This window comes from Colossoma macropomum, unplaced genomic scaffold, assembly GCF_904425465.1.
Source record: "Colossoma macropomum unplaced genomic scaffold, Colossoma_macropomum, whole genome shotgun sequence".
Lineage (NCBI taxonomy): Eukaryota > Metazoa > Chordata > Actinopteri > Characiformes > Serrasalmidae > Colossoma > Colossoma macropomum.
In genome coordinates, this window is record NW_023494792.1 from 3,066,224 (window position 1) to 3,085,769 (window position 19,546).

General features: G+C 38.1%; 2 protein-coding genes across 5 annotated transcripts; both read right to left on the reverse strand.

The window, feature by feature from the left end:
• Positions 1 to 380: 380 nt before the first annotated feature.
• Positions 381 to 7,361, reverse strand: arl3l2 (ADP ribosylation factor like GTPase 3, like 2). Its single transcript, XM_036575424.1, has 6 exons — positions 7,036 to 7,361; positions 5,491 to 5,634; positions 4,037 to 4,153; positions 3,516 to 3,566; positions 2,023 to 2,208; positions 381 to 458 (listed from the first exon to the last, which is right to left on the reverse strand). The coding sequence occupies exons 1-6, from the start codon at positions 7,051 to 7,053 to the stop codon at positions 411 to 413; spliced, it is 564 nt and encodes a 187-aa protein (XP_036431317.1). The 5' UTR covers positions 7,054 to 7,361; the 3' UTR covers positions 381 to 410.
• Positions 7,362 to 8,704: 1,343 nt separating this feature from the next.
• LOC118811269 lies at positions 8,705 to 18,322 on the reverse strand. 4 transcript variants are annotated; one of them, XM_036575428.1, is made up of 9 exons: positions 18,304 to 18,322; positions 18,077 to 18,107; positions 14,935 to 14,990; positions 14,776 to 14,841; positions 14,338 to 14,379; positions 13,938 to 13,961; positions 12,883 to 13,131; positions 10,235 to 10,333; positions 8,705 to 10,055 (listed from the first exon to the last, which is right to left on the reverse strand). In XM_036575428.1, the coding sequence occupies exons 3-9, from the start codon at positions 14,984 to 14,986 to the stop codon at positions 9,970 to 9,972; spliced, it is 618 nt and encodes a 205-aa protein (XP_036431321.1). In that variant the 5' UTR covers positions 14,987 to 14,990; positions 18,077 to 18,107; positions 18,304 to 18,322; the 3' UTR covers positions 8,705 to 9,969. The 4 variants fall into 4 exon arrangements, with proteins under 4 accessions (XP_036431321.1, XP_036431320.1, XP_036431318.1 ...); XM_036575427.1 differs by having other exon boundaries at positions 18,077 to 18,170; positions 18,304 to 18,319; XM_036575425.1 differs by adding an exon at positions 17,441 to 17,500 and having other exon boundaries at positions 18,077 to 18,318.
• Positions 18,323 to 19,546: the final 1,224 nt, after the last annotated feature.

Here is a 19,546-nt window from a genome sequence, read left to right on the forward strand (position 1 = left end):
CACAGACAACAGAACTAAAGGAGAACACTTTGTTTCCTGAGTCTCAATCAAAAGTTGAGGCCATGATCACCCCATTTCACTTAACTCACAGCACTGGCAGACAAAGCTGCTGAACATTTCACTGGATTATAGTGTGTGTGGTACCAATCCTGTTAAACTCAATTCAAAAGGGTAAATATCCAGTCAGTCGGATTATTTTCCAGCAGGGATTCTTCTTTTTTTCAGAAGAGAGTGCTAATTTGTGGTGTATTAGAGGTTTGGTGGCTTTAAAACACAACCAATGTTGTTAATCATAACAATCGTCACTGAAAGGCTACATACAGAGACACAGTGTTTTGGACATAACCATGCCTCATTGATCTGGACTGGATCAGACCGCTGTTTGTTTGAGGGTGGAAGAGCAGGCATCTTCATTTCTTCCTGTTCACAATGTTGTTGCAGATCCAGTTCATTCCATCCTGTGAAAATATATATACATATATATAAGCAAAGGAATTAAAAACAGAAACAAACACATATACTGATCTGAATGATAAGTGTGGGCCACCTTATTACTACTCTATTTATAGTCTGTCTTATCCTATAATGTGATCAACTTCAGCGTGTTCTGAGATACCTTGTGCAAGGTGAGTTTGTATATATTAAAGAGCCCTTATTTTTATTTTATTTTAATTTTTTGACATTTGTGTGGGTTTATTTACCAAAAACAGTCATAATTCATTTGTACATGACCATTTTCCAACCTCTTTTTTTATCATTTAGAATTAAATATGATGTTACTTTGGCTTTATGACTGATAAATGTAAAAGAGTTCTGTTCTGATTGGGTGCCCTGCTAGGAAAGCAGTATGAGCTGTAATCTTCCTTATAACATTAGGATGAATGGGTGGAGTTGTAGGCTGAATATGTAGAAATATGTAAATACACTCATTTTCATGACATCACAACAGTATATTTAAACGCAGCAGTTCTTTTTTCAGCTTAGTTTCTATATGTGGGCTGTATGGACTGGGGAGTAAAGAGTATGCTATGAATCTTTAACAGTGTTTACATATTAAATCAAAGGCACTTTTCTAGGATATGAGCTCAGAAAACACCTCAGTGAAAAAAGTCAAGCTCTTCCAGCAGATTATCCAGCAGGGGAATGATCCAAAGCACACCTCAAAATCAACACAATAAATGGTTCATTGATCGCAGAATCAAAGTTTTGCAATGACCATCCCAGTCCCCTGACCTAAACCCCATAGAAAACTGTGGGATAAGCTGAAGAGGAGAGTCTACAAGCATGGAATTTTAAGGATCTGGAGAGGTTCTGTATGGAGGAATGGTCTCAGATCCTTTTCCATGTGTTCTCCAGTCTCATTAAGCTTTATAGGAGAAGACTTAGAGCTGTTATCTTCGCAAGGGAGGCTGCACAAAGTATTAAATGAACGGGTGCCAACAACTACGGTGCCTGCAGATTTAATAAAAATATTTATTTCAAGATAAGATTTTTTTTTTTCAATCTTTGTGCTTCAAAAAAGGTTTTTGTTTTGCTTTTTGTTTCATGTTACCAGGGCTGCCAATTTTCGCAGAGGGCACTATATTTAGTGCTGTGGATAGATACAAAAACAGCGTTATGAAGATAATTTACATCCCTGTGATAACAATGAAAAAGAAAACCCTGACATTATGGTACCACTACATATGGGCACTGCTGGTCAAACGACATGATTTGTTGATTTTCTAAGTGAAAATAAGTTACATGTCCTCTACAGAGAGCACACTTCTGCACATTTTAATGCACAATTACTGTTCTTTTATGGAATTTACCATTGAGTCTCAGAGAAAATCTGTGCAAATGGCACATTTTATACAGTATGTTTTGTTTTTTTTCCAAAACGTAGGTGTAATATTTAAGTTTGTTTCCTGTAGAGGATGTGCTTACTTAATAACATTATTAAATGATTACAAAGTAGTATGTGTGAGTATAGAGCTGAATATAGACAGAGTTAGGCCTTTGGTGCCCCCTGGTGTCAGTCACCTGTACTCCCTCTCCGCTCACAGCTGAGCAGGCCTGGATCTGCCACACTCGGTCTCTGTAGGTGTGCAGGTTCAGACCCTCTGCAATCTCGCTGGCCGGAGACGCCGTGGCCAAATCCTGCTTATTCGCAAAGATCAGCACAGGCACACCTTTCAGGTTCTCCTCATCTATCAGCTCAGACAGCTCCTACATACACAAACACACATACATGGAAAACAAGTTAGTGTTATTTTAACCACTAATGTTTGAAAAACTGTAAATTATTTTTGTCTTTTAGGAATACAGACCTGTTCTACTGTAATATTCACACTAAATGTCTTTCTTAGAACATACGTAAACAGATAAAGGTCTGCAGGGCATTTTGCAATGATCCAGATACTATCATGATACCATAATGTCAGTGTTTTCTTTTTGATTGTAATCACAGCCATGTAAATTATCCTCATAATGCAGTGTTTGTGGTCTGTCTAGCACAGCAGGGCCTCTGTGGTAATTTTGTTTGTATGATGGAATATCAGAGGGAGTTTCCTGGTGCCATGCAAATTTCATTTACTTCCTGTTTAATTTCCAGTCAAACTGGTTATTAAGTAAAAGTTATTCATTTTCCAGCATCAGAAAAAAGCAGAGAACATACATGTAACAGATAATTACACTGCTGTGAAAAAGTATTTGCCCCTTCCCAATTTCTTCTTTTTTTTTTTGCATATCTGTCACGCTTCAATGTTTCAGATCATCAAACTACTTTTAATATTAGGCAAAGATAACCCAAGCAAACAAATAATGCCGTTCAGCCCTACATGGCCCTATGTGAAAAAGCTACTAAATCGACCAGTTAACTAAATTGAATTGACTATTGGGTTCAGTTTCACTGGCCACACCCAGGCAGGATTAATGCCAGACCTGTTGAATCTAAACATCACCTAAATAGAACCTGTCTGGCAACATGAAGCAGGCTAGAAGGTCTCAAAAAGCAGCACATGATGCCACGTTCTAAAGAGATTCAAATACACATGTGAAACAAAGTCATTTAAATCTTCCATAGGTTTAGGGGCGATTACTTTTTCACACCAGTGATTTACGTTTGGAATAAATCGTTATCTTCAATAAATGGAATGATCATTTAAAAGCATTTTGTGTTTACTCATTTTGTCTTTATCTTATATTAAAATGAGCGGATCATTATTCTAGTGCAAATGTTTTTTTTTGTGTGTTTTCCTTTCTCAGTAACGGCTTCTTAACAGCTCAGCTGTAACTGGTTGGTTTTAATATTGGAAGGATGGAGAAGTTCAAGTGACAGTGAAGAGTGGACAAAGTAAATACTGATAGATTTGATATTATACTTAGTGTCGAAGGCTTCTCTGTTATATAAGTTTTGCGTTTTTTTCTGAGGCTGAAAACGAATAACTTGTACTTAATGGTCATTTTAAGTGGAAATTCAATAAATGAAAGGGTGGTCTCTGACTTTTGCACAGCACTGCAATTTTGAGCCTTACCATTCCTGTTTCCTCAAACCTCTTCTTATCTGCACTGTCTATTACATAGATCTGGAAACAAACAGATGAACAACTGCAATTTAGTGTCCAGAGCTGGAGAATAAGGTCAGCACAATGGTAATTGTGTAAGATATCTACTGTATAGACAAGCTGAACACAGTAATGTTACTACATTTGGGAGAAAAATCACAGATAAACTATTAAGCCATCAGACTGAATGTTGTACATAGGACATATGGCAGAGAGGTGCAGAGAGGGAGGAGGGATGGGGGAGGGGGGAGAGAGAGACAGAGAGAGAGAGAGAGAAAGAGAGAGAGAAAGAGAGAGAGAGAGAGACTGTGTGACGTCCAATGGCAGAAATAACATGCAAATGTCTCCTGCTAAAAACAATGGAGCCTTTGAGTCAGCAGCAAAGGTAAACTCCTTTATTCAAAACCAGACAGTTGGCTGATTACAGGCGAACCATTATTAGTTGACACAAAGAAAAAGGCATAGAGACAGAGGCTGAATCCTCTCCTCACCAGCAAATCTGTGTTTTCTAAGTATTTCTTCCAGAAAGGCCTGATCTTCCTCTGTCCACCGATGTCCCACACGTTCAGCTTCATCCCATGAGAGGCCACACTCTTTACATTAAAACCCTACAAATACAGCACTACAATCAATAAAACTGTAGTTAAAGTGAATTTTAAAAAATATTATGCTGTTGGGAAAACAGCTCTCTGTAATCCGTCAGCATTAAGATAAGCTGTAGTATATGTGTCCACAAAAAAATCTATTACTCAGTTATTACACATAAAGGCAGGTAAACATCAAATATGACACATTATATGTCCAAAAATATCCAGACACCCCTTTGAATTAGTGAATTCAGCTACTTTAAGGTGCACCCATGACTGGCACAGTTCAGGAGTCCATCTAGTATAATCTCCATAGAAAAACATAGCCCAGTAGAATGGGATATTGTGGAGCATTCAGACATTCAGAGGCTAAGGTCATAATGTATAAAGCGATTCATTGGTTAGGGGTGTAAAGACCCCCAGCATTGGGCTGTGGAGCAGTGCAACTGAGTTCTCTAGAGTGATGGAGCTCCATCCAATACCTTTGGGATGAGTTGGAATGATCCAGAACCAAATATCCAATCAATACCTGACCTCACTAATGCTCTTGGGGCTAAATACAATCAAATCCTCACAGCAATGTTCCAACATCTAGTGTAAAGCCTTCCCAGTAGACTAGAGACTGTTACTGCAATGAAGACTGGATGAACAGGTGTCTATAAACTTCTTAATGCATTTTTCTCTTCAGTGAACTCAACCCAGTTACATAGATAATTAGAGGAAGTGTTTGCAATACTTCGGACAATAGAGGCCAGTTTCCCACACCCACATTAAACCTAAAGGTTAATTCGAACAGAGATACTATTACTGCTCTGAGTCTGACAAATTATTCTCTCCAGATTAATTACTTAAATGATTTCTCACTTGTAAAAACTATAGACGTTGCAGATTTGTACTGAATTAAAATAATGGATCTCATTGATAATCACTCAAACTACAACACCTCCCCAGTAAAACTAAACCAGAATAGGGTTTAGGTCTAGACCACAAGCATTTCCAATGGTGACTCACCATTGGTGCTGCAGTTAAGTCCAAGACTAGGCTTATTCCATGTCCATGTCAAAATAGAGAAATTAAGCAATTTTTTTTTTAAATTTCATCCTATGAACAAAAGTTATTTAGCTGCTTTATTTAAAGTCACACTAAATATCCAGATACAAATCATCATAAAATATCTTCTAGTATCTTGATATAGTATTTTTGCAACATCACCCACCCCTAATATCACCCATTTGCTTGTCTTCTGTGTAAAAGTGTGTCTGTGTTCTTGTGTAAGAGTGAGCTGGTCCTTTGATTCTGGATCGGAGTGATTACTTCACACCTTTTACCTCTAAAGCTCGTGTGTGTTTATATGTTACCTGTGTAGGTGTGATAGTGCTGACGTCCTCTGAGGCCAAGCTCTTCAGGATGGTGGTTTTTCCTGCATTGTCCAGCCCAAGCAGAAGTATCCTCACCTCTTGCTCTGATGAACCCTTCAGTTTCTCAATAACTGAGAGCAAGCCCTGAGGGAAATTCCCACAAAGAGAGTTCAAAATCAGACTAACACACAGAAATCTGATGTCTATGTGTTCTTTGCTGTATTTTCTACTTTAAACATTTGTATTTTAGTGATTTTAGTCATGTTGTGGGGTGTTATAACTTTACCCACGTTCAATGTATCACACTACATTTACACTTATTACATATCAATATGCGTACTTGGTTTGCCACCTCAATGGTAGAATGACAAAGTTATTGTTACATTTTTATCCAAAATTGTCAAAAATATCACAAAAGGTTACTCCTTTCCACATTACATCACTATTAGCACTACTTACTTCTGCTCCTTGTTCCCATTCTCATTGTCTTATCCAAAACCTGACCTAAACCTGAGCTAAATCAATTACCTATATACCAACGGCACACTGTTGCCTTCCACTTACTATCACAAGCATTCACAGAGAAGAATAACTATCATAGATATCAGGTGATTTAAGGTTGTGGTGAACGTAAAGTGAACCTCTAGGCTAATTGGAACATTTAAGTGTCAACACTGTTTGTGTAAAAATGCTAATTTAGCTAAAAGATTCATGTAATGGCTAGCATCTTAGCATTATTAGATTAACATGGGCTCCCAGCCCAGCCTCGTTCTTTGCATAAGAGAAGGAAAGGAAAACATCACATTTCACAACGGCTCCTAGCTTGCTAGCCGAAAGGAGACTTAACCATGAAGCTAAATGCAGTGGATTAAAATTAATCCAGTGAGCAGGCTGTCCACAGCTTAGATTACCAAAAGTGCTGTCACATGTAAAACAACTATTATGATATTAAATGCACAATATATATGGCAGAAATAGTATTACGCTGATGCTATAAAGGATGTTTCTTATACTGTGAAGCATTTTCGACCAACACAGCTTTGATTAATAAACATTTATTCAAATGAAGATCCTGGTAATCAGTCATAAATTCAGTAAGAAGTTTTGTAGTAGTCATAGATTAGCAGTGGCACAATACCACTTTTTCTTTTCTGATACCAATGTCAATACTGAACCCTTGAGTATCGACTGATACCGGTCAGTAAAAATATATTTTAATTTAAAGCTATTTACTTAGACTCTCATGCTCAAAGTAGACTCTCATGCTCAAACCACTACCCCACAGGAAGAACTACCCAGCTAACGACTAGAAATGTAACAGGATTAGATCAGGATTCATTCTTTTATCTCCTCTAATATCTGATACCCAATAGTGGATAGTAATACCCATTGATACTGATGTGCCATCTGTACCATATATGTACAGTATGATATAATCATAGCCAGCTGTCATCTCTGGCCTGTAAAGGGTAAAGTATCAGTATAAACACTGATTGGATCTGACCGAGTTCATGTTGGCGTTGGTAGACACTCTCTCACACATACCTTTTGAGCTTCTCCCATCTTGCCTTCTGTCCCAGGTGCATCTACCTTCCCTGCTTTACTCCACAGGCCAATGTGGCTCCACCAAAGATGAGTCCAGTACAGTCCTTTAGGAGTTCTGCTGCTTACTTACAGACGCACTGAATTATGTTTTTTGAGCGTATATGTGAGTATATGTGTCTATGTAGCCTGTGGTTTGTGTTGAGTGTTGGTCAGCCAGTGTTGATGAATTGTGAAGCGTGGAGGGGGGCAGTGAGGGGATTAGGAGGATGGAATTAGCCTTCATCTCTCTCTCTCTCTCTCTCTGTCTCTGTCTTTCTCTCTCTGTCTCTGTATGTGTTGAAGATTTACCTGGATTATCTCTCTACCAGCTGCTACTGTGTGGAATCACCCTGACTGACCAGCACTGCTCACTATAGTAATTTTACAGACTATGCTAATCTACTGTGCTATGCGCCACTCTATTGTAATCTAGGCATTTCTGCCACATTTTAACCTAATGAACTCATTACTGTATCAGAGACCCCTAGACTGCAGCCCCACCCTGTTGCCGTGCAATTAGAGACCATCTGCTGATGTATAGTTTGTATTATCCTTTTATCAATAATCAGTGTCTGACCACAGAGCTGTTCCTCTAGTAAAGTGGCAAGTAAGTGGAAGTACAAAGTGGGTGTTTCTAACAAGGTGGCCAGTGATTGGAGGAACAAGGTAGGTATTTCTAATAAAGTGGCCAGAGAGTGAAAGTACAAGGTGTTTCTAATAAAGTGGCCAGTGAGTGGACATACAAAGTAGGTCTTTCTAATAAAGTGGCCAGTGAGAGGAAATACAAGGTGGGCATTTCTAATAAAGTGGCCAGTGAGAGGAAGTACAAGGAGGTACAACCCATTCTATTCTATTCTATTCTATTCTATTCTATTCTCAATTTAAACAAGTTTTGGTCCCCTAATACTACATTACCTTTACAGTATTCACATGTTTAGTGTCCAGGTTTTAGAACCTTTTCTCTAATCTTGTTCTTTTTCATAGTATTTATTGATCCCTTTTTACAGTAACTGCATGTAATATTGCAGCTTCTTTCAGAGATCAGTGTAATCATGTTGTTGCTGTGACTATTTTGAGCAGACTTGACCTGTTTAGGGATTAAGTGTTTCCGGGTGACCTATGCGAACCTGTGAGCTCCTGCCATGGCAATGTAGGTTAGGTGTGCTTTAGTGTGGGTTGTGCAGTGCACCTACAGCAGCTACAGCCATAAACACTGCTGTCAGTTTCTGCAGCTAATACACTTCAGCTAAGCGGAGGCTATTTGTTTGTTTCCTGTTGTTTTCTTCTGCAGTGGTGAGAAAGATTTTTTTGCCAATAATGGAACCGGGAATAAAAATGGCTTTAACTATGACTCTTTATTGAGCTGACAAATTACCATATAGTAAAAACCTCTGAATAAACTTCCCCAGGCAGAGAGATATTTATCTGCACTGCTAGTTAGTCTGCGACCATTATTCGTATCTGACTTGTAATCTTGAGTACACATGCAGTCATATGCAAAAATTTTGGGGCCCCAATCAAATTACATATTTTGTTTATTTGAAAATAAGTTAACACATCCTATACAGAGAACACAGTCCTGGACATTTTAATGTACAGTGTATTTGCTGAATTTCACAGGCTGGAAATAAAACATAAAATGTGGCCTGTGCAAAGGTTATGGCACATTTTATGCTTTATTTTTTGCCAGTATGTTAAACTCAGCAAAATACATAAAAACTGTGCACTAAAGTCTACTTATCCATCCAGCCACTTCTTTTAAAGCTACTGCTGTGAGGTTGGACAAACTTCACAGAACACAGACAAAAGTTCCATTCACCCTAATGAGAAACTGTAGTGCACAACTTCTGTGGAGCCATTAGTGTTACTGCTAGTAGTAGAAGCAACAAGGTCTTTATACAACCATTAACGTAGCTAGCATGCAATTTTAAAGAAGAACTCCACTGATTCTCCAACACGTCTGCATGATTAAATGGTTATGATATAAACAAAATCATGCTGATGTGAAAAGTTCTGTTCTTACAGAATCAGTGGTGATAGGCACGAGACATCAGAATTATCTGATGTCTTAAAAGTTCCCTCACTTAAAGTTATTACATGAAATGGTTACGAATGCACTGCCTGATATCTAAGACATTGTTCTACAGCAAGATTTTGTTCTACAGTAAGTGACCCCTCGTTCTTATCACCACCACTATAAAGAAATCAGAGCCAGTAAGTTTCTCTACAATGAACCATTTCACCCCAAACCCACTCTGAATGACTTTGTATCAGTTCTAATGATTGAATTATGCAGAAATTTTGAAATTACACCTTTAAAAATCAACTGAAGCCACTGAACGTCCTGCTTAGCCTACCAATCAGATGTTTATCCCTATAAACCTCAATCACACAAAAAATGATTACATCCAGTCTATTCTAACAGTGTGACCTTTCACCCAGACACAAAATAAATTTCATTTTACATTTATAACTTACTCCGAATGTAGGCATTCTGACTAAACTGGGCTGTGCAGCACAATTTCTCCTTTCTTGATTTTTGCCAAGGTTCTGTAAAGCTTATCAGACCTCTAACAGCTGCTATAAAACAACATATTTGTGGGCCGAGCATAGATAAGTTAATCAATTGCATGAAGCGATTATTATACAGCAGAGAAAGGAAAGAGTTTTCAAAGAGTAGTACATTAATATTTCTTTGGTTGTTTACTCCACAGCCATCCAGGTAGACCTGGGACTGATTAAATGGCTAATGGCTCTGTATAATAACACTCTAGCTGCGTCCACACATACTACTAATAAATGGACTTCTACAGGTGTACCATTTTTGACGTACTATGTATGGTAGCATGCGACTTTGGATGCAACCACTCTCTCTTTCTCTCTCTCTCTCCTTTTTCACCAGTAGCGTGGGACGGTGGTGGTGGTGCTGGAGATGTTTTGCATGTGTGTTTGCCTGTGGCGTTTCCTGGCCTCTCTTTGGACTAGAGAGAGGAAGAGAGAGAGAGAGAGAGAGAGAGAGAGAGAGAGAGAGAGAGACCGACAAGCAGTCAGAGATAGACAAAGTTGTACAGGCTTGGAATGTACCAGCATGTTCTCACAAACAGCTATGTGATTCATCTTTTAGTTGAATGAGTTGAGAAAGGAAACAGGCTGAGCTCACCTTCGTTTCTCTTTATCAAAACTTTCATAATGACAGCGAGCAGGATAATGATGACCACAGCTGATACCCCACAGATTAGCAGAATGATCCCTGCTTGATCTGCAAGAGCACAGAGAAAACACTCCAAATGAATCAATCAGGGTCAGAGTACTTGCATTTTTGTAAACCTATTGAATTACACCAAATTGCCAGTTTAATATGTACACCTACTTATTGGCCATTTTATTAGAAACACCTACCATATACAGTGAACATATAGAAAAAAATATATATATGAACACATATTTTTATATATTTGAAATACATGTCAAATACATTGCAGTCCATGCGGAATACATTTTAAAATATATTTGGTTAAAATGCCAATATTAGAATATATTGGCATATTAACCAAATATATTTTAAAATACATGTATTTCATGTATTAAATGTATGGGGAAATATTACACATAGAAATGCACTATATAAAAATAAATGTAAGTAAATGTATTTATCAAATATATTTGAAAATGTATGAAAATTGAAATGAATTTGTATTCCAGTATCTTCATTTTAAACATTTGCAAATTAACCTTTAATATGGCAAAAGCAGGTGTTGTAGGTGTTGATACACTGTGAAAATGTGGTTCAATGATTTGATGTCCGGTTTATTTGAGATACATTTAGTGTAAACACTGTCTTATACATACACTATCTTTATGCAAAGTACAATGCAAAACACAGACGTCAGTACCATTCATTTAGTTTGTGTATATGTAATCATATCTGTAACCTTTGTTTAAACTACATACACTTGAAAAATATAATAACAAATACAAATAAACGCATTTAAAAATAAATTTAACAAATAAATATTTGACCATTTTCATACATTCCAAAAATATATTTGATAAATACATTTGGAATATATTTTTTCCATATGGGTGGGGTCAAAAAGTTCAAAGATTCAAAGATTCTCAATCAAACTGTAATTCTGGCAATATTATTTGTAATAAAAATCTTTCTATTAAATTAGAAAGGAATGCGAAGTAGAAGCATTTTCATTACTGGTCTTAGACTTCTTGGACCCCGGACCCTTTAGCCCATCTGTTTATTGGCTCCCCTCTTCACCGTCCATCAGTGGAAAGGGATGAGCAGAGGACCATCGCTGTTGACCAGATCTGATTTGGGTGGTGACACTGTCATGGTAGTGTGTGTGGAGGACCATCTGGCGGTCCCTGAGAATCGGTTTGAAAACCAGTGCCTTAGAAGGCACAATGTATCCACCTACCCAGACAACACCGCACCCCTGGTTGAGCTACAAGGCCCACTATATAGCCAAAAGTATGCAGACGTCCCTCCTAATTATTGAGTTCAGATGTTTCAGCCACACTCATTTCTAACAAGTGTAAAAAACCAAGCACACAGCCATGTAATCTACACAGACAAACAGTGGGCTGCCAAGTGCTGAAGTGCGTAGACAGTAAAAATTGCCTAAACATCACTCACAATGGAGTTCCAGACTGTCTCTGGAACCGACATCCACCACTTTATGATATGGGTTTCTATGGCTGAGCAGCTGCACACAAGCCTAAGATCACTGTTCACAATACCTAGCATCGACAGGAGTGGTGTAAAACACGTCACCACTGGACTCTGGAGCAGTGGAAGTGTGTTCTCTGGAATGATGAATCAAGTTTCAGTATCTGGCAGTCTGATGAATACGGCTGCTTTTGGGAGACACCAGGAGAACACTACCTACTGGAATGCATAGTGCCACCAGTAAAGTTTGGTGGAGGAGGGATAATGGTCTGGGGCTGTTTTTCAGGGTTTGGGCCCCTTAGTTACAGTGAGAAGTAATGCTAATGCTACTGCATACAAAGACATTTTAGACAATTATATGCTTCCAACTTTGTGGCAACAGTTTGGGGAAGACCCTTTCCCAAATCCTCTCATGTGCACAATTTCCCACAAACACACTCCAAAATCTTGTGAAAAGCTTTCCCAGAAGAGTGAAAGCTGTTATACCCACAAAGTGGTGGTGGATGTCTCTCTGGAGATACGAATAAAAACTGCAAAAAAAAGTTAGCTTGTTTTTTTGTGCTATTGAGGTTTTATGGGCTAATTCACAAATATAATATGTAGAAATACTTATTGAACAGGGGTGTGTATGTATATATAATATATATGCAAAACACAAAAGTATGCAAAGGTGGATGTGTGTCATTGTAGGTCCAAAAGGGCAGATGCCCACGGTTTTGAAATGGGTTGTCAATCAAGCTCACATAGGTGTGATGGTCACGTCAAGTCAAGTCAAGAGGCTTTTCATGTGTCCATGTACTTCTGGACACAAAGTGTACATGTGTCTAGGAAAGTGGAGCTCATAGCCCAGTAACACTGCTGTGTCTGATACATGCATTTGAATGCCACACACACTACCATGTCAGTGTAACCACTGTGCTGAGAATAATCCACAACTCAAATAATATCTGGAAAAGGTGGTCCCTCTCCACTGATGGACAGGGGGCTAATAAACCTGAACAGTGCACCTAAATGCCAAGTGTTTCTGATAAAATGGCCAACACTGTAGGCATTTCCTAACAAACTGGCAACTCAGTGTGTATCTGATCTGATGTCTCTCCAAAGCTAAAAGATGTCATTATAATTACCGTTTACAGTCACACCCTGAGGGGCAGAGCTGAAATCCCCACATGGACTCCGTACAGTACATGATAGTGTAATCGTCTCCTTTATCTTCATAACCAAAATGCTTCTGTTCTCACCCTTAATCAACTGATTATTCTTTGACCACTCAAAGGCAATAGTCAGGTTTTGAGGCAGATCTTGAACACAGGTTAAGTTCAGTTGAGTTCCTTCGTCGACTGTGAAGGAGGTGGCAATCAACTGTACCTTGAAGTCTGAAATGGGGGCAAACAAAAGGCCAAAGGTGACACAGCAGGTCTTCTAAGCAATATAGATGTTGTTTCTTTTCTTTTCTTCTCATGTTTTGTGCTTTTTAATTCTTTACTCACACGTTCAGTGCACCAGGTAAAGTACTTTGGGATTTTATTTAACTTTCCATGTGCATCCCCTTTTTTTCCCTACATTTTTTGGGTTTGTATGTAAGTAAGTAAATAAGTAAGTAAGTGCGTAAATAAATAAATAAATAAATACATAAATAAATAAATAAATAGGTTGCTTGACTGCTCTTTATTTATTTAGTTTCCAGTCGAAACAGCTATTAAGTACAACTTCATTTATCAGGAAATACTTAAAAAAAGGATTAATAGATACAGAGAAACTGGGACTCCCAACAACCTGGTAGACCAACAAACCTGTCCCTATCAGATAAACAACATTTAAAGCTTTCATCTTTGAGAGAGAGGAGAAAATCAAGCTGCTTCAGATCTGAAAAAAACAACAGTTGTTTCTGTCCATCCTTCCACTGTGAGAAGATAACTCAACACTATGAATCTGAAAGGATGAGAAAATCTGCAAATCAAACCAAGAAGCTACTGGTGTTCTTTGACCACCCCACAGAGTCCAGACCTCAACACCACTGAATGTGTTTGGGATTATTTAGATTATGAGACGCAGAAAATGAATCCCTGAAAAATGAATCCCTGAAAAATGATGCCTGGTCTGACTGGTCATAAAAACACGGTAAAAGTGCTACCTTATATATTTTCAGCCACAGAAGACAATGTGAGAAAAACAGAGGTACCTTTACTGCAGGTCATGGGAACATCTAGAAGAGAAGAAAATTTAGTCAGCAACAGGGGAGCCAGACAAAAGCTGTTAATTACAGTCATTTCATTTCTTAGAAATACTGTCTTTTACAGTTATTCAGAAGTTTCACTAGTTCAACCAGTTATTATGACATACAGTATTATAGCAAAATAATAAGAACAGTAACCATCATAAAAAAACGAGTATAGACAACTAAATCTTACAGTAGTTTCAAGTTCAAGTTCAAGTTTCAACTCTTTTTGTCATTTGCACAACATGTCAGGACATTCATGCATTGAAATGCTTGTGGTATGTTGACAGTTAAATACTTTTTTTACAGTGCACAGAATATTATTTATTTTCATTTCTAATGAAAAAAAGACTTTGGTACTGACCACAAAAGCTGGTACTGTTTCCCGAGCACAGCAGGCAATTTCCTTCCGTTATCACAGAGAAGTAACACAAATCAGTCACAGGTCATGTGGAGCAGAAACCAAAGTCAACTGCCCTGTCCATGCTCTGCCCACAAACATTTTTTTGTAGCAACAGCTGCTAGATTAGACAACACTTTAGCAAACACCCCATTCACCGTAATGAGAAACTGTGGCTCTGACTTCATAACATAAGTAGAGCACATTTATAACTTTAATAGATATTTATTTTGTATTTGTGTGTAAATTCTTTGTCATTTTGAACTTTCAATTAGCTACAACAACATAGCGCAGCTTGTTAGTGTAGCATTTTAAACTAGAAGAACTCAACAGTGGTCATGCTTTTAGCAAATGCTCTTCCTTGTTGCAGTCACAAATGCTTACATACACGTACGGCTTTACCTGCATTAGACGAGGAACAATTTAGACACTCCGATGGCATGCAGGTAGAGTTAGCTCGCACGTGGTCTAAAGAGACGAAAGAAGCTCATAAGCTGTAGATATGAAAATATCACACAGTCTTCACACAGGAAAGCATTATGAGGGTCAGTGGATACTCACAGAGCAGTGTAGAGACAAGGAAGGAAGTTAGGCCTACACCAACCACTGCCATTCTTCTGCAAGAGATAGAAAATAGAGTTATCTACTGGGGCACATTGAGGTTTTATAACAAATTCTGTAACCACAAACATCTACAACATGTACTGGTTTGGTCTGGCATGGTTTACTGAAGTAACTTAGATAAGTAAATTCAAAAATAAGAAAATCCTTGTTTAGAATAGCCACACAGAGTTTGATTTAAACTGTATATTACTTACACCGATCAGGCATAACTTTATGACCACCTCCTTGTTTCTACGCTCATTGTCCATTTTATCAGCTCCACTTACTATATAGGTGCACTTTGTAGTTCCACAATTACAGACTGTAGTCCATCTGTTTCTCTGCATACTTTGTTAGCCCCCTTTTACCCTGTTCTTCAGTGGTCAGGACCCCCATGGACCCTCACAGAGCAGGTACTATTTGGGTGGTGGATCATTCTCAGCACTGCAGTAACACTGATGTGGTGGTGGTGGTGTGTTAGTGTGTGTTGCGCTGGTCTGAGTGGATCAGACACAGCAGTGCCGTTGGAGTTTTTAAACACCTCAGTGTCACTGCTGGACTGAGAATAGTCCACCAACCAAAAATATCCAGTCAACAGCGTCCTGTGACCACTGATGAAGGACTAGAGGACAACCAACACAAACTGTGCAGCAGCAGATGAGCTATCGTCTCTGACTTTACATCTACAAGGTGGACTGACAAGGTAGGAGTGTCTAATAGAGTGGACAGTGAGTGGACACAGTGTTTAAACGTGTGTACAATATAGCAGCAAACAACATATTATTTGCAGACAAATAGGAAAATGTAAATTCTGGTCTGCAATTACAACAGAAAAGTTAGCGTCCTGATATTAACTTAATGAGCATTTCCATTCACTTAAACTCACTCAACAGAGCACAGTAAACAGCAGCACATGCCTGCATGCAGAGTACTGGAGGTTTGATTCGCCGTTAGACATTTAGTATTTAGGGGTTTAGTGAAAGGTGCACTATGATTGGTTTGATTTATTTGTGAAAGTGCATCATATACTGTCACATTTTATGGAAAGTCTAGTTTTTATTTTAAGCCACTTGAAAAAAGTAGTGGAGTAAAAAGTTGGATAGTTTTCTTTGAAATGTACAGAAGTGAAAGCAAAAGTGTAAAAAAGTAAATATTTTATGCAAGTATAGATATTTGAAGCACTTAAGTACAGTAATAAAGCAAATGTACATCATTACTGCTCACCAATGTTAAGCAATAAGAGCATACATACATACACTGTTGTACCAATAAGAAACTCTTAGTATTACATACACATGCCATTGTAAGTGGCTCTGGAAGTCTGCTAGATAATGTAAATGTTGACAGTAATTATACTTTTTTATACAAAATATACCTTTATTATAAGTATCTACAATAATAAATATCTATATGACGACTAGTTAACTTTAATCAGTTATCCATCTTCAACCCATATTATTCTCACTGCACTTTCTGTATGTATTTTAGTGTGAACTTGTTTTACAATGCTAAATGAATGAATGAATGATTGTTGGTATCAGAATCAGCCAGAACAAAGTGATAATTGTTGGCGTAGATATTCCATAACAGTGCATCTGTATTATATGGATGATTCTAACAAATAGTTTCAAGTCAGAGTTCAAAACACTCAGACTTTTAACTGACTTGGACTAAAATCCTTTTGCTTGAATGACCCTATGCCTTAATTATGTTGGTTTTATTAAAACATACATTGCTAAAAAAAAGAAAATGGCATTAGAAGTACTCCTTTAAGAAACTAACATGCAAAAATGAAAACACACTTTATTTTCTTTCTCAAGCAAAATGTTGTATTTTACGCTACATCGTTCTGATTATCGTCTTCATTGTAAGAATAACTGCAGGACGTCATGCACCATTTTGAAAAACAAAACAACAAACACAAAAGGTGCAACAATAGAGAACAAATTAGAAACAATTACACGGACTGAGAACAAGCATGTTGGAAAGCTTAGAACAGCAGAATGATGATCATTTGATTTATATTGATAAATCATGACTGTCATAATAAAACCTTTTATCTCTTTTATAACATTTTGTAACTGATAACTTTATAGCTGAAGGTTAGAACTCCTTTAACTTCCCTGTAAATTAATGTATTTATTCCAAGTAATTTTGGACCATTTCTGTCGTTACATTTATCATGATTTAATCACTCAGATTTAAATAGACACAGTGGCCAGTTTCCCAGACAGTCTTGGACTGAACTGCATTGCTAATGGTGAATCACAATATACACACAGATATATAACAACTGAACAGTACTCCAACAACAGCCTACCACCACTATCATGGGTCAGCGTGAGCTTTTATAATTTATTCTGAGGAGGCAAAATGTATCAGACAAAGCACTAAAAGCTTAATCACATCCACAAAGTCATTCAGAGTGGTTTAGTGTGAAACAGTCTGTTCTAGAGAAACTTACCCAGTCAGAATTGTTCACAGTGGTGATGATAGGACACCCACATCCACTTCTTAAACCCCCCTTACAGAAAATAAGTACATGAAATTATGAATACGCTGCTAGATGACATTGTTTCACAATATTTTCAATAATGTTTTAGTCTAAAACTTTTTTTTAAATAAATGAATGGCGGAGTGGTACAAGCAAGACACAATAGTTTAAAAAGAAAACATGTTTTTTTCAGATATATCGCTATTTTACCATCATCACCAACACACATAGAACCTCACACGTGTATAGGTTCACTGGTGGTTTTAGATAGTGAATAAAATGGCTGTATTTGTGCTGTAGACATGGTTACCCTAGGTTTCTATCAGCACCACGGTAAAGACATCTGAGTCGGTGTGTTTCTCTACAATGAACCATTTCACACCAAACAAATCTGAACGACTTTGTTTACATCTCAACCACAGAACGATGCAGAAAGCTAGAAAAGTCAGGTGGGCCTTTTAGCTTTTTTAATAAACCTAAAAGCTGCATTTTCTCTAAAAGCCTTTCCTCCTTAGGAGTATCAGCCGACTGACCCACAAAAAGGAGACAAACAGCCACATGCAAGAAACAAAAGTGAGAAAAGTGAAAGGTTAGCTATAAACCCACCTTCAGAATCTACGGTCCTATGATGCTGATGCTACAGAAGAAGTGAGGCAGTTTAAACAGATGAAGGCTGTTTGGACCTCAGTCCAGCCAGTTACTGTTAGTGATACATGCACATATGCAAATCAAGACATAACTAGAGGTTTCGGTCATTTTTTGCAATAGCAAACAGCTTAACAACCTGCCTGCTTTGGGACATACAAATGTTCAGCAGATGCATTTAAATTTACCTTATATCACTTTCATGGGCCTTTATTACACACTGACCGCGATATGGTGGCACTCCTATTTATGTAAAACTAACATGGAATGAAAGTGAGGAACTGGGCAAACAAAATAACGCTAGGGGCTGTGGCTTATTATTGTAGCTCTATGCTAATTATTTACCACATACACGTGGCTCTTCATGTGTTCTTTCCAACAGGACATAGGTTCCTCAGGCAACGAACTCCAGTCCTTTCTGTGGAAAAGTGTGGAGCTATTTGAAAGGGCGACACTGTAATTTCCCTACTTGTCCACCAGAGGCCGCTAGAACCTTCAGGAAAACCCATTAGCGGTCCGCTCTCGCTAATTAGCGTTTATCGAACCACCTGCTGCCGAGACAAGTGGCCTGTTCAATCTGGAGACACAGTCAGAGAGAGCTCCTTCATCTTAGTAGCACAAACTGCTTCATTTCAACCGCCCTTTCAGTCTTTCTCCACACAGAGAATGGTGGCGGTCAGAGGTTTAGCTAAGGCCTTGGCTTCTCGCTGGGCCTTGGGAGGATCTTTCCAGAAAAAGGTCAGCACGAGGTTGACCCCTAAAATGCTTCCTACTCAGCGTAAGGTGAGTACAAGTAAGTTATATAGGTTTATTTAATTAGCTTCCAGGCTAATCTCTTTGAAACTTACAAGATGGAGACAAAATGACTGGCCCTCCCCACACAAAACAAAGCAAAGTCAATTTCTTAGGCATTTTGGTGATGGAACGTGCCTTTGCTTGTTTGAAAGGGCAGTTCCACCGCTTTTTCAAAATTTCTGCACAGTCACTGAGATGTAAACAAAGCCATTCAGATGTCAAAAGCTTCATTTTAGAGAAGCTCACAGTTTTCACCCACTGATTTCTGGTGAGAGGAACCAGGGGTTGCTCTGTCTCCAATGTAAGTCTAGCCATTTTGTTCACAATCCAGAACCACCAGTAAACCTGCACCTCTTCTGAGTGTTTATATGTTCTATTGATGACAAAATAGTGGTATATTGGGAAAAATACTTCCTTTGGGTACTATTTTACCTTACAACGCCCTACATATATGTCGCTGACATGAATGGATTTTAAAAAATACAATAATAAGGCTGAAATCTAATCTCAAAACAATTGTAAAGCGATGTTTCAGGCGTCACTCTGTGTATTGCTAACCATTTAATGTAATAACTTTCCTTGAGGGACCTTTTAGAGGTGTTAAACTCTTCAGACGTCTGTCTGGTTCCTATCACC

Bases quoted from the DNA above. Each gene is read 5' to 3' on its own strand.
- arl3l2 (XM_036575424.1), bottom strand. The intron at 2,209-3,515 runs GTAAGGCTCAAA...TTGTGTATGTAG, and splicing joins GGTTTGAGGAAACAGGAATG to GAGCTGTCTGAGCTGATAGA. The intron at 459-2,022 runs GTGACTGACACC...ATATTTTCACAG, and splicing joins TGAGCGGAGAGGGAGTACAG to GATGGAATGAACTGGATCTG.
- LOC118811269 (XM_036575428.1), bottom strand. From the start codon at position 14,986: ATGGCAGTGGTTGGTGTAGGCCTAACTTCCTTCCTTGTCTCTACACTG. The intron at 14,842-14,934 runs GTGAGTATCCAC...TCGTCTCTTTAG, and splicing joins CCTTGTCTCTACACTGCTCT to ACCACGTGCGAGCTAACTCT. The intron at 13,962-14,337 runs GTCAGTACCAAA...CTTCTCTTCTAG, and splicing joins AAACAGTACCAGCTTTTGTG to ATGTTCCCATGACCTGCAGT.